The sequence below is a fragment of the Labeo rohita genome, chromosome 24, assembly GCF_022985175.1.
Source record: "Labeo rohita strain BAU-BD-2019 chromosome 24, IGBB_LRoh.1.0, whole genome shotgun sequence".
Classification (NCBI taxonomy): Eukaryota; Metazoa; Chordata; class Actinopteri; order Cypriniformes; family Cyprinidae; genus Labeo; species Labeo rohita.
In genome coordinates, this window is record NC_066892.1 from 16,865,943 (window position 1) to 16,879,436 (window position 13,494).

The following is a 13,494-nucleotide window of genomic DNA, read 5'->3' on the forward strand; positions in this document are numbered from 1 at the left end:
TGTATGAAACGTTAAACAGGAAATAATTATATAAAATCTGAATATATAAATGTAAATTGTGAATATATAGAAGTAAATCAGAATATGTTTTTAAAAATCAGAATATATAAACGTAAATCAGAATATAAAGATAAAAATCTTAATATATAAATATAAATCATGAATATATGGGCGTAAATCTGAATATAGTTATATGTCTTAATGTATATGTAAATTTTGAATATATAGAAGTAAATCACAATATATTTTTTACAATTTAGAACATATAAATGTAAATCAGAATATAAAGATAGAAATCTTAATATATAAATGTAAATCTTGAATATATGGGCATAAATCTGAATATAGTTATATGTCTTAATATATATGTCAATTTTGAATATATAGAAGTAAATCACAATATATTTTTTACAATTTAGAACATATAAATGTAAATCAGAATATAAAGATAGAAATCTTAATATATAAATGTAAATCATGAATATATAGAAGTAAATCACAATATATATATATATATATATATATAGTAAATCTGAATATAGAGTTATATGTCTTAACATATAAATGTAAATTTTGAATATATAGAAGTAAATCACTTTTTTTAATATATATATATATATATATATATTCAAATATCATTTTTTTTCAATATATATATATATTTTATAAATCACAATGTATAAATATAAATTAGAATACAAAGATAGAAATCTTTATATATAAATGTAAATAATGAATATATGGAAGTAAATCTGAATCTAGAGTTATGTCTTAATATATAAATGTAAATTTTGAATATATAGAAGTAAATCACTATTTTTTTTTTTACAAATCAGAATATAAAGATAGACATCTTTATATATAAATGTAAATCATGAATAATTGGAAGTAAATCTGAATATATAGTTATAAGTCTGACTATATAATGTAAATTTTGAATATACAGAAGAAAATCACAATATAGTTTTTACAAATCAGAATATATAATTGTAAATCAGAATATAAAGATAGAAATGTTAATATATAAATGTAAATCATGAATATTTAGAGGTAAATCAATATTTTTGATATATCAGAATATATAAATGTAAATCAGAATATAACGATAAAAATCTTAAAAATAAAACTCTTTATATATAAATGTAAATCATGATTATATGGAAGTAATGTATATATTCAAAATGTACATTTCTATATTCAGACTTAAAACTATATATGAATTTATAGTTATAAGTATGTATATAGTATAGTACATAGTTATAAGTTTTTTTTGTGTATATGCAGACATAAATATGAATACATAAATATACATTGCAATATGTTGATATAAATCTGAATATACAAAGGTCACTTGCGATATATAGATAAAAATCTGATATAGATAGAAAACTGAATATACTGTATAAATGTTCATCATGAATATCATGATATCATGATTTACTTCTATACATTTATATATTAAGGTTTTTATTTTTATATTCAGACTTATATATATTCTGAGTTACATTTATATATTCAGCTTTGTATCTATATATTTTGATTTACATTTATATAATCTGATTTTTTATGTAATTATTGTCTGTTTGGCCTGTTAGTACACACAATTCAACACATAATTAACTTACAGCCTTAATTTTAAATATCTTTTGTAACATTATGAATGTCTTTTACGAGCACTTTTGATCAATTTAATTTCTTTAAAGAATTCTTAAAAATCAGACACACACACGCCACTCAACACACAATAAACATTTGGCTTTTTAAGAAAAAACAAATCCTCATTGATTTCCTGTAATGCAGCTTTCAAATGGAAAAACTTCATTTAAAAGCAACAAAAGACTTCCACAAACTGGCAAATTAAATATTTCAGCACTGTTCTTTATATGGCTCTGAATGTTTTGTTTTTTTTCCATTTCAGCTCACTCGCTTGTAAAACGAAATGGAAATTAGTGAGATGGAAAAGTGAAGAAAAATAGTCTAAAAAGAACTCTTGTCATTAGCTTTGTGTGTGGCATTTCTAAGTAAATGTCTGTTGAAGATCAGAGCTTGACTATAGAATATAAGTGTCTATAAACATCACTCAAAAACAAACTTTACTGTTACAGGGTTTTCACTGCATATCCGTCTAATATACTCTACCGGCGCCTCTTTGACTCTCGTAACTCGTCAGTTAACAGCTTGTTTACAAACCGCAGCTAGTTCACAGATGTGAAACCTAATGCAGGGAGGTAAATAAATAAAATTAAGGGCATGTACTGCAATTTGCCAGACAGGAAGACCCCCGACCACTGAAAGAAATCACATTCGCTGATTTGACTTCATTAGCATGTTCCTCGTGTCTCACTGAAGCAGAATGCAGCCAAGAGCACTTGTGTTGGGTGAGACGGCACTCCAAAAACTGATGTAGCGAACCCACATAGATGAGAGAAAGAGAGAGAGACTGAGGGAAAGAAGGAGAGACTAGAGCACTAGAGCACATCATGTTGTCTTTCCACTGATGGACAAATAGATCAAGTGGCTTGCCTCAAAGTCACTCTGGGCTCACTCCATCAAAGACACAGGGAGAAAAAGCAAGATGAGAGCAGAGAAAAGGAAAAAGCTGAGTGACAAATGAAGAATCACAGGGTAGAGAGACAGAATGAGATCTCACCGTCTGTGGAGCATCCCGTGGATCCATCACTGGAGCAATATCTCATCTCAATCCGCTGTCTCCCTACTTCCAGCAGGCTGGGCTCCGGTACTCTCGCCTTACAGGTGTACCTGAACCGCTGCTCGTAGTGGCCGCCATTGTCAGAGATGTTCACCGGCGTCCATGGGGTCCAGGGAGTGGTCTTCTTTAGATCCGGGCAAGGGAGGGTATTACAGGACTGGAATTCCTGTACAAACCGGTAAAATATATTATATAATACATATATACACCTCAGTTCAAAAGTTTGGGATCAGTAACATTTTTAATGATTTTTAAGTCTCTTATGCTCATTTACTTTAAGGTAATAAAAGGTAATATTATGAAATATTACTGCAATTTAAAATAACAGTTTCCTATTTTAATATACTTTGAAATATAATTTATTTTTGTGATGCAAAGCTGATTTTTTAATCAGCCATTACTCCAGTCTTCAGTGTCACACGATCCTTCAGAAATCATTCTAATATTCTGATTTATTATTAATGTTGGATTTTTTTTGGAACCTGTGATACTTTTTCAGGAATCTTTGAAGAATAAAAAGTTAAAAAGTAAAAACAGCATTTATTTAAAATAGAAATATTTTCTAACAATATCCACTGACCAAAATTATAAACGCAACACTTTTGTTTTTGCCCCCATTTTTCATGAGCTGAACTCAAAGATCTAAGACTTTTTCTATGTACACAAAAGGCCTATTTCTTTCAAATATTGTTCACAAATCTGTCTAAATCTGTGTTAGTGAGAACTTCTCCTTTGCCGAGATAATCCATTCACCTCACAGGTGTGGCATATCAAGATGCTGATTAGGACAGCATGATTATTGCACAGGTGTGCCTTAGGCTGGCCACTATAAAAGGGCACTCTAAAATGAGCAGTTTTCCTGTATTGGGGGGGTAGGGGGGCGGTCCGGGGGGGTCCGAAAACCAGTCAGTAACTGATGTGACCACCATTGCCTTATGCAGTGCAACACATTTCCTTCGCATAGAGTTGATCAGGTTGTTGATTGTGGGCTGTGAAATGTTGGTCCACTCCTCTTCAATGGCTGTGCAAGGTTGCTGGATATTGGCAGGAACTGAAACACGCTGTCGTATACGCCGATCCAGAGCATCCCAAACATGCTCAATGGGTGACATGTCCTGTGAGTATGCTGGCCATGCAAGAACTGGGATGTTTTCAGCTTCCAGGAATTGTGTACAGATCCTTGCAACATGGGGCTGTGCATTATCATGCTTCAACATGAGCTGATGGTCGTTGATGAATGGCACAACAATGGGCCTCAGGATCTCATCACGGTATCTCTGTGCATTCAAAATGCCATCAATAAAATGCACCTGTGTTCGTTGTCCATAACATACACCTACCCATACCATAACCCCACCGCCACCATGGGCCACTCGATCCACAATGTTGACATCAGCAAACCGCTCACCCACACAACGCCATACACGCTGTCTGCCATCTGCCCTGTACAGTGAAAACCGGGATTCATCCGTGAAGAGAACACCTCTCCAAAGTGCCAGACGCCATTGAATGTGAGCATTTGCCCACTCAAGTCAGTTACGACGACGAACTGCAGTCAGGTCGAAACCCCGATGAGGACAACGAGCATGCAGATGAGTTTCCCTGAGACGGTTTCTGACAGTTTGTGCAGAAATTCTTTGGTTATGCAAACCAACTATTGCAGCAGCTGTCCAGGTGACTGTCACAGATGATCTTGGAGGTGAAGATGCTGGATGTGGAGGTCCTGGGCTGGTGTGGTTACACGTGGTCTGTGGCTGTAAGGCCTGTTGGATGTGCTGCCAAATTCTCTGAAACGCCTTTGGAGACGGCTTATATTAGAGAAATGTACATTCAATTCATGGGCAACAGCTCTGGTGGACATTCCTGCAGTCAGCATGCCAATTGCACGTTCCCTTAAAACTTGCGACATCTGTGGCATTGTGCTGTGTGATAAAACTGCACATTTTAGAGTGGCCTTTTTTTTGTGGCCAGCCTGGATGGATTATCTCAGCAAAGCAAAAGTGCTCACTAACACCGATTTACACAGATTTATGAACAATATTTGAGAGAAAAACACCTTTTGTGTACATAGAAAAAGTCTTAGATCTTTGAGTTCATCTCATGAAAAATGGGGCAAAAACAAAAGTGTTGCATTTATAATTTTGGTCAGTGTATGTTTTTACTATCACTTTTTTTCAATTTAACACATCCTTGCTGAATAAAAGTATTCATTTCTTTTAAGGAAAGAAAGAAGGGAATGTAGCATGTAGCATATTGCTACAAAAGATTTCTATTTTGAATAAATGCTGTTCTTTCAAACACTTTATTCATCAAAAAAATCTTGAAAAAAAGTATCACAGGTTGAAAAAAATTATAATTTTAAACATTGATAATAAATCAGTATATTAGAATGATTTCTGAAGGATTATTTGACTTTAAAAAAACATTAAAATCTTACTGTTCCCAAACTTTTGAACGGCAGTGTATACAGTAGTCAACATTTGAAGTGGATCAAAAAAATGTAATCAAAATTGTCCTAAGACAAGAACAGGTATTCTTTTTGGTTTTAGGACAAATTTAAGGAAAGGTTTTGACCCACTTCAAATGTTGACTACTGTATATAATTTATAATTTTACTTTATATAAAATATATAATTAGAAATTTTCTTCTTTATGTAATCAATACAATACTTTATATAATCAATCAATACATAATATTTCAATAGCATTTCATATTTTTCTGTATTTATGAATCATAAAATATAGAATTCATTATAGAATTTTTTCTAGAATTTATTGTTAATTTTATATAAAATGTATAATTATAAATGCTATTCTTTATTAAAAAATATAAGCATTAATTTGATTAAAAATACAGTAAAACAGCAACATCGCGATATGTGTTATTGTCATTTAAAATGTCTTCAGTGTCACATGATCCTTCAGAAATCATTCTGATATGCTGATTATTATACCATATTATTATACCATATATATATATATATATATATATATATACACACACATATACACATACATACAAACTGTTTTCAACACTGAAAATAATAAGAACCATTATTACTAACCCAGAGTCCCAAAAATGATTGCTAATAATTGGTCACCAAATCAGCATGTCACCATATTTTTTTTCTTTTTTGGAAAACATTTATGCTGAGAATGTTCCTCTGTGATTTGTTGCCATTTTGCAGGCGCCTATGAAATATTTCCATTGCGCTCTTTGCTGAACGTGGCAAGTCGCAAACAAGTCAAGCAGAAAAGGTCATTGATCAAGTTTAATTTATGGCCCATGAGAAGAAAAAGGCTCTGAAAAATGAGGGAATAAATAAGAAGCATATTTTACACAAGCTAAAATGACATTTCGATTTGAATGGAAGCTCAAAGGACTGACAAAAAGGCAAAAATTGTGGTCCCTGGCATGGGACAGTTCATATAAGCGTTGTCTGCTCTAACAGTTCGGCGGGGACTTGCGGCAAATCTAACCTCTTAAATTCTTGATTGTTTTATTGCATTTCTATTATTGATATGACATCTACACTGCCTGTATCCTTGATCTGTACCAGCAGTTATGAGCTTTCAATCCTTCGATTTATGATAATGTAGAGTGTCTTCTGATACCAATGTCTAGCACTTGAGGCAGTCAGATTCATGTCCTGACACCTTAATAAATTCACCTGAAACAAGGAGCTATAGATTTCCTGTAAATCATATGTGTTCATTTGGTGGAGTGGGGAGCTGTGTCCATTCTCACTGCATTTATTTATGCTTAATAGACCTTGAATGACTGCCAGACCTTGGCAAAATAAGATAAAAGTCCTTTTTGTTCATCCGTCAATCTGTCAGATGGAGGGAGAGCTGATGTGAGGCGCTCGGACGGCTGTCTACTTCACCTCTCCTCCCTCCGCTCGTTTCTTCTCACCTCCTTTCTCCCAAGGACGGGGAGAGGCTGAGGTTAAAGATATGGAAAAGTTTAGGCATTGTTTACCACCTGTTTTTGTTTTCATACTCTCTTTGTTAATATTTAATAACGGTTTATGCATTTAATGAAATCAAATCAGCTGACTCTGCGCTTTTTACCTCACTGAGCATCAACACCTCAGCTAGAAAGGCTCTAACACAGAGATTTTTACAGTATGTTTTCTCAGAGACAAAGGAGGGTGTTGGGTGTTAGTGTTGTACTTGTGTGACTACGCATAGTCAAATGTTCATGGACGGCTGCACTCTCTCAGAGCACAAAAGCAAAACGAGTTACCCGATAATTACACCGTTCCATTAAACACTCAACGTCTGGATGCCTCCACAAATGAACAAACTACAACTACATGCTGTATTAAGTCTATAGAGTTATGTAAACATGCAATTAAAATATTAAAGAACCTGGTTCTTTAGATTCAGCTTTTCGTCACTGTGAGAGACAAATAACAAAAAACATTTTATATATTAGGAGTGTTTCCTCTGAGGATGCAAGGGAGGCAGTGTCTTCTCAAAATATTGGGTGAGAAAATTCGTAGTACAAAAATAAAACAACCCCAATATTACAAATAATATTTGAAAGTGTATAAATCACTTGTTTTTTCTACAGAAACATTGTCCAACAACGACACAAGCAGGTGAAGTTACAACGAGAGTCTGCGTCTCTCTCACCTCCCCTGAGCCCATTGAGTTTTAACGGACAACGTAAAGCGTGCAGTGAGTTTGCTGGGGGGTAACTGAGAATGAATAGGGGAAAGTCACATGACAGGAGGCACTGCCTCCAATGCAATATGATTGGATATAAATGGTTATGTTCCTGCTGTGATTGGTTTATGCAATAAATCCCACCTCTTGTGTTTGTGTGTGTTTCACGTTCGTAAATCAGTCTGAATGAATAATATAAAGACATTAATGGGAAAGACTAATTTAAAAACGTAAGTAAACAACTCAGACATTGAGATACCACTTTGTTACATCAAAATAAGACGTAAAATGGGATGAAAACATGATCTGTGGGAGGTTTTAGCGAGTAATCAGCTTGCTGAAATTACAGATAATGTACTCACCCCCTTGTCATCCAAAATGTTCATGTCTTTTTTTCTTCAGTCATAAAGAAATTATGTTTTTTGAGTTAAACATTTCAGGATTTTTCTCCATAGAGAATAATGGACTGCTATGGTGCTTCGATTTTGCAGTTCTTCCAAAATGCAGTTTAAATGTGGCTTCAAATGATCCCAAATGTGGTTGTAATCGATCCCAGCCGAGGAAGAAGGGTCTTATCTAGTGAAACGATCGGTTATTTTCATTAAAAAATACAATTTAAATACTTTTTAATCTCAAACACTCGTATTGTCTTGCTGAACTCTGTGTATTCTGGCTCAAGACAGTTAGGGTATGTTGAAAAACCCCAATCGTATTTCCTCCCTCAACTTCAAAAATCATTTCAAAATCATCCTACATCACTGCAGAAGTACTGACTCGGTCTTTGCAAAGTGAACATGCAAAGAAGATCAAACACCCTTAACAAAAAAGGAAAAACAGCAATATAAGATGATTTTAAAGTTGAGGGAGAACACGAGATGGGAGTTTTTCAACATACCCTAACTGTCATGAACCGTAAAAAAACGTTCAGGCAGAGTGAGACAAGACGAGCGTTTGACATTAAAAAGTATAATTTTTATGAAAATAACCGGTCGTTTCGCTAGATAAGATCCTTCTTTCTCGGCTGGGATTGTTTGCAACCCCGATGTGAAATGTCCACTGGGTGGCATTAAAAGAATGTTTCCCCCCGCCGCCCAAAACAGTTAAACGTACATATATTATGCAACGTTTTATGTGACGTTGGTTTTGTACGTGTCAGTACAGTTCTGACTTGAAATATCCGTTGAGTGGCGCTATAACTCTAATGATCCATGACATTTTAAAATAACAAACCATATGCACTACACCTAAACCTACTCGATAGTATGAACAAAAGCAAATGTGATGTAAAAACACAATCACTAACATGGCGTTCTAGCTTGTTTTCGATATCTCATCTTTTAGCTCTTTCAGTGGGATTCGTACCCAAGGATTCCACATCTTAAGTCCAATTCCGTGCCGGCTGAGGTAGCGAGCAAGCTTGTTATATCTGATGTTGTACCCATTTTCGACCCCCTTTCAAATTATTACCCCCTCTCGTTGAAATCGCTACATGATTGCCTCCTAACCCCACACCTAACCCTAAACCTCCCAATACTAGAGGGCTAATAATCTGTCGGGGTCAGAATTCGGAATGCCGAAAAGCGAAACATATGGATCTGGATAGTCATAACTGTGTACGAAAAAATTACAAGTGCTCGCTGTTTTACCTCCTATAGTGTTCATTTCTGTTGGAAACTGCAGTGATGTGTACTTATTGGTAAATATTTTGTGTCATACGAAAAAGTTCCCACAGGTACATTTCCATCATGAGATCAGGTAGGATTATTATCATATGAGAGGAAATTGTCTGATCACTTAGAAAAGTAATATCACACCTTTCTTCAACAACCCGCAGGATTTGAGGTATCTAGCACAAATGTGGAACTGGGTGAAAAAACAAACACTTCAATAGTCTTTCTGGTTTCCAATAAAACACCTTACAAACAGCCATCAGAAAATCCTTAAATGAAAAGTGCAAAAATCTCAGCACTGCAAAAATCTCTCTTCAAGGGTATTAGGTGCAAGTGCAACAGAATGCACTCAAACACATCATCTGTGATGCTGATGCTACATTGGATTCAATGAGGTAGATGTTCTCACCAGCTGGGCGAACGCCTACATATGGGCAGCACATCGTAATGGTGATTTCTAACGGTTACTGATGTGTTGATGTACACAGCCTGATACTTGTGAACCAGCCGTCCCATGATGTCTGAAATTTGAAAACCTGACATGACCTAAACCGAGCAAAATCAATCATGTTTTTCTTGTCGATAATGATGTTACGCGTGGATAATACACCCTCTCGTATTGTTTACGCTCTTTTCCACTCCTCTATCATTACTCATCCCGCTCACGTTTTTCATTTCTATAATTCTCCATCCATCTCACTTTATCTGCCTCTTCCTTTCCCTAATTCTCCATTGTTCCATTCTTGTTTTCCCGCCGACAGTCTATTCATTATCCCCCACTCTCTCCATCTCTTTCAGACCTCGCACTCCCAAGTATGTTTTTCATCCTCAGAATTACTGTAAAGTTCTCGTCCGTCACTAATGCATTATGGGTAGAGAAGCCAGGGATTAGGGGATGCCCTCTACGAAGCTCTGTTGGTCCCCGTTCAGTCTCCAGGCATCTGCTGACTAATGAGTAATCCCACTCGCACTCTCTGGAGCTTTCTAACATCATTACATCCACTCTGCACACACACACAACCCTCAATCCTTTGTGTCCACAACAAAATACGGCGTATCAGCAAGTACGTGTTTGTTGGTCGTAATTGGCCGTTCTACGGCTCACATCTTTGACACTATATGCCCCCAACTAGTATGTTTTACAGAAAACAACAAACTGCAATCTATTACGCAGGTGTCACTGATTGCATTCATTACTGGCGGTTCACCTGAGACACGCCGGCTGGCCGTTCCACAATAGACCACCAAGACAAATAGTCTCAATTATTAGTACAGAAAAGCACACAATCAGTCAGGCAAGACTACGGAGCACGATACACTCAGTCAGGGGGCCTAATGAAAAATGCTGTCATTTGGGAATGTTCAAATTCCCCGGAGAAAACTTGTCTCTATGTGACCACAGCGTCAGGGAAATTAATACCCACACTGCACAGTCATCGCCGAGAAATGGGATGCAGGGTTTTTTATGGGCTGCGGATGGTTTTATGTAGTAGTTTGAAATATATGCGGAAGAAATGAATATAGAAACTCAAGAACTCTCAGAATATCCTTCAAAAGCCACCATAAGAGATAAAACTTCTGAGGATCTGAATTACACATGAGGTACACATAAGCCTTGATTTACTATGAAATAAAAGTTATTTGTGTGTATTCTGGGTGACTTATTTAAGTTACCAAGCTATTTGAAAAAAACATTTAAAAGGAGGCCTCTGTATGTGGTAGTTGTACTAAATGTTAGTCATGCTACCAGTCCCTTTCAAGGAAAGTCTGTTCACTTGGCGGACATATTTGCAATGTCTCCTGGCAGCTATTTCGAGCATCCAAGACCAAGTCCTATCTAAATGAATGGGTGAATCCTACAAATTTTAAGTCAGCAACAAAATCTGAAATTAACTGCCCCATAAATGTTGTTCCTTATGCTCAAATAGCATTAAAAAAACTATTTTTAGTCATAAGTGTCTCAGGTTTCTATTGGAAATGGGGCTACTAACAGCAGCTGCAGTGACACAATGACTTTACCAATCAGCGATTGGCTCTTTTATTTAAAAGGCAGCGCATATTTCACCATATTTAGCATTGTATATAGTAAGTATAGTAAGTAATAGGAGTGAACCGTCTTTGTATATCTATAGTCTTTGATGCCACTCAGTAATCACTTATAACCAAATATATAGTAATGTAGGCTAGTGGCTCTCAATCAGGTGGCCTTACTACATAATTAAAATTTTACAGGTAAAAAATATATATCAAAAAAGTTAACTGAAATATTAAAAATGAATTACATTTTTATTTTATTTTATTCCTGATGACTGATGATTGATATTGTTATTCAACTTCAGTGATCACAAAATAAATTGTGGTTAATTCTTATATTGACACTCCAAGTTTCTGTTACTTAAAAAGTTTAACAAAACTGATGATGAAATATCCTATACGATGGTCTTAGAATATTGTGCCAGACAATGTTTTTTTTTTTTTTTTTTGTTTCTGAGTCAAAAGGTTTCAGGGATAGTTCACCAAAAAATGAGAATGTAAGCGCACATCGAAGACTGACACAGAAATTGTTAAATAAAGTCGTTATTTTTTTATTATTTATTCCATTGCATAAGTATTCATACCCTTATCTGGGACACTTGAAATCTAGCTCAGGAGTATTCATACTGCTTCTGGATGTTACTACACTTCGACTGAAGTTAACTTGTGGCAAATTCAATTGAATGGGTTTGATCTGGAAAGGCACACGTCTTAATAAGAGGTCTAACAGGTGAAAATGCATATCAGAGCAAAAACCAAGCCCTGAGGTAAAAAAAGAAAAACTGCCTGTAGAGCTCAGAAACAGGCCACACAACAGGGCAAGAGTTCAGAAAAAAGTAGGCTGTTTTGAAGGTTCACAGAAGCATGTAATCTCAGTAAAGTCTGAAACAACCAAGACTCTTCCTAGAGCTGGCCTCCTGGACAAACTGAGCAACTGATTGAGAAGGGCTTTGGTTAGAGTGGTAACCAAGAACCTGATGGTACCTCTAGTTGAGCTCCATGATCATATGTGGAGATAGGAGAAATCTACAGAAGGACAAACATCACTGCAACACTCCATCAATCTGGGCTTTATGGTGGTGTGGCAAGACTCAATCTTCTCCTCAGTGAAGACACATGAAAACACACTTGGAATTTGCAAAAAAGCACCTAAAGGACCCTCAGATTGTGAGAAACAAGATTCTCTGGTCTGATGAACCTCAGTTCCAAACATCATGTGTAAAGGAAATCAGGCACTGCTCATCACCTGCACAGCTGCATCTCAACGATAAAGTGTGCTGGTAGCAGCCTCATCGAGGGCAGAAGGTTCACTGGGCAGAAGGTTCACCTCCCAACAGAACAATGACACACAGCAAGAGCGGCTTATAGACAACTCTGAATGTCCTTGAGTGGCCCAGCCACAGCCTGGGCTTGAACCCAATAAAACTGTAGAAGGTGCTTCAGCTAAGTACTGAGTTAGGGGTATGAATACTTATGCAAATTACCTATTTCAGTTTTTATTTATAATAAATTCACAAGGTTGTGATAATTCTGTTTTTGCTTTGTCATGATTGTGTATGGAGAGTAGACTGATGTGGGAAAAAAGTAATTTAAAGCAGTTTAAACAAATTTTAAGCAGTTTAACTATGTAAGCAGTTTAACTTAAAATGTTAAAAAAAAATGAAGGGGTATGAATACTTTTGCAAGGCACTTTATATAATATAATGTAGACATTTGTAATACACAGATTTAATATTGTAAAATAAAAGTATTTTATATACTTGTTTCTTTTATAATGCATTGTTATATAAAACACATATGATATTATCACAATTGAAATCCTTGAAATTCAGTGAGAGCACACTATCTGTGATGAGCAGTTGATTGAAATACCCAGGTACTCATTTGCAACACTCTTGAACTGGTGAATTCAGACTGGATGAATGAGGACAATCTGAAGTTTAATAAAAAGTGCAGTATTATGTACACTTGCAAAGTGTTGGCTGACATCATGTGCATTCTAAAAAAAAAAAAAAAAAAAAAAAAAGCGTATTTTTGGTATAAGACACCTTCTCATTTATGCTATTAAACAAACCTAATTAACACCAAGAAAAGTGGAAAAAATCTTAAACTCTTACACTTAACACCGCACTTCACATATTCACAGATTTTCAGCCGTGTTGATTCTGAAAATACACTTGCCCTAAGACAAAGTGACGGTAATGTTTGAGTCTGATTAACAAAGCATCATTACACTGAACATCTGAAGGATCTCAGAAACAGACAACCTATTAAGGGTTGCCAGGTACTCATTATAATTTTCTGTCTAGTTTGACACCTGGCTACATTCATGTGGGTTTTATCACTATCATTACATCGCGGTTACAGGCACTGTGACAAACGGACTCCGTGTAAAATTACCAGCTG

At 35.5% G+C, this 13,494-nt stretch overlaps 1 protein-coding gene across 1 annotated transcript in view; it reads right to left on the minus strand.

Annotated features, from left to right (window-relative positions):
• sema5a (sema domain, seven thrombospondin repeats (type 1 and type 1-like), transmembrane domain (TM) and short cytoplasmic domain, (semaphorin) 5A) overlaps nucleotides 1–13,494 on the minus strand; it is a 202,873-nt gene that overhangs the window by 40,244 nt on the left and 149,135 nt on the right. The window contains 1 exon segment of the mRNA XM_051098227.1: nucleotides 2,651–2,876. Within this exon segment, the coding sequence (XP_050954184.1) occupies nucleotides 2,651–2,876 (226 nt within the window).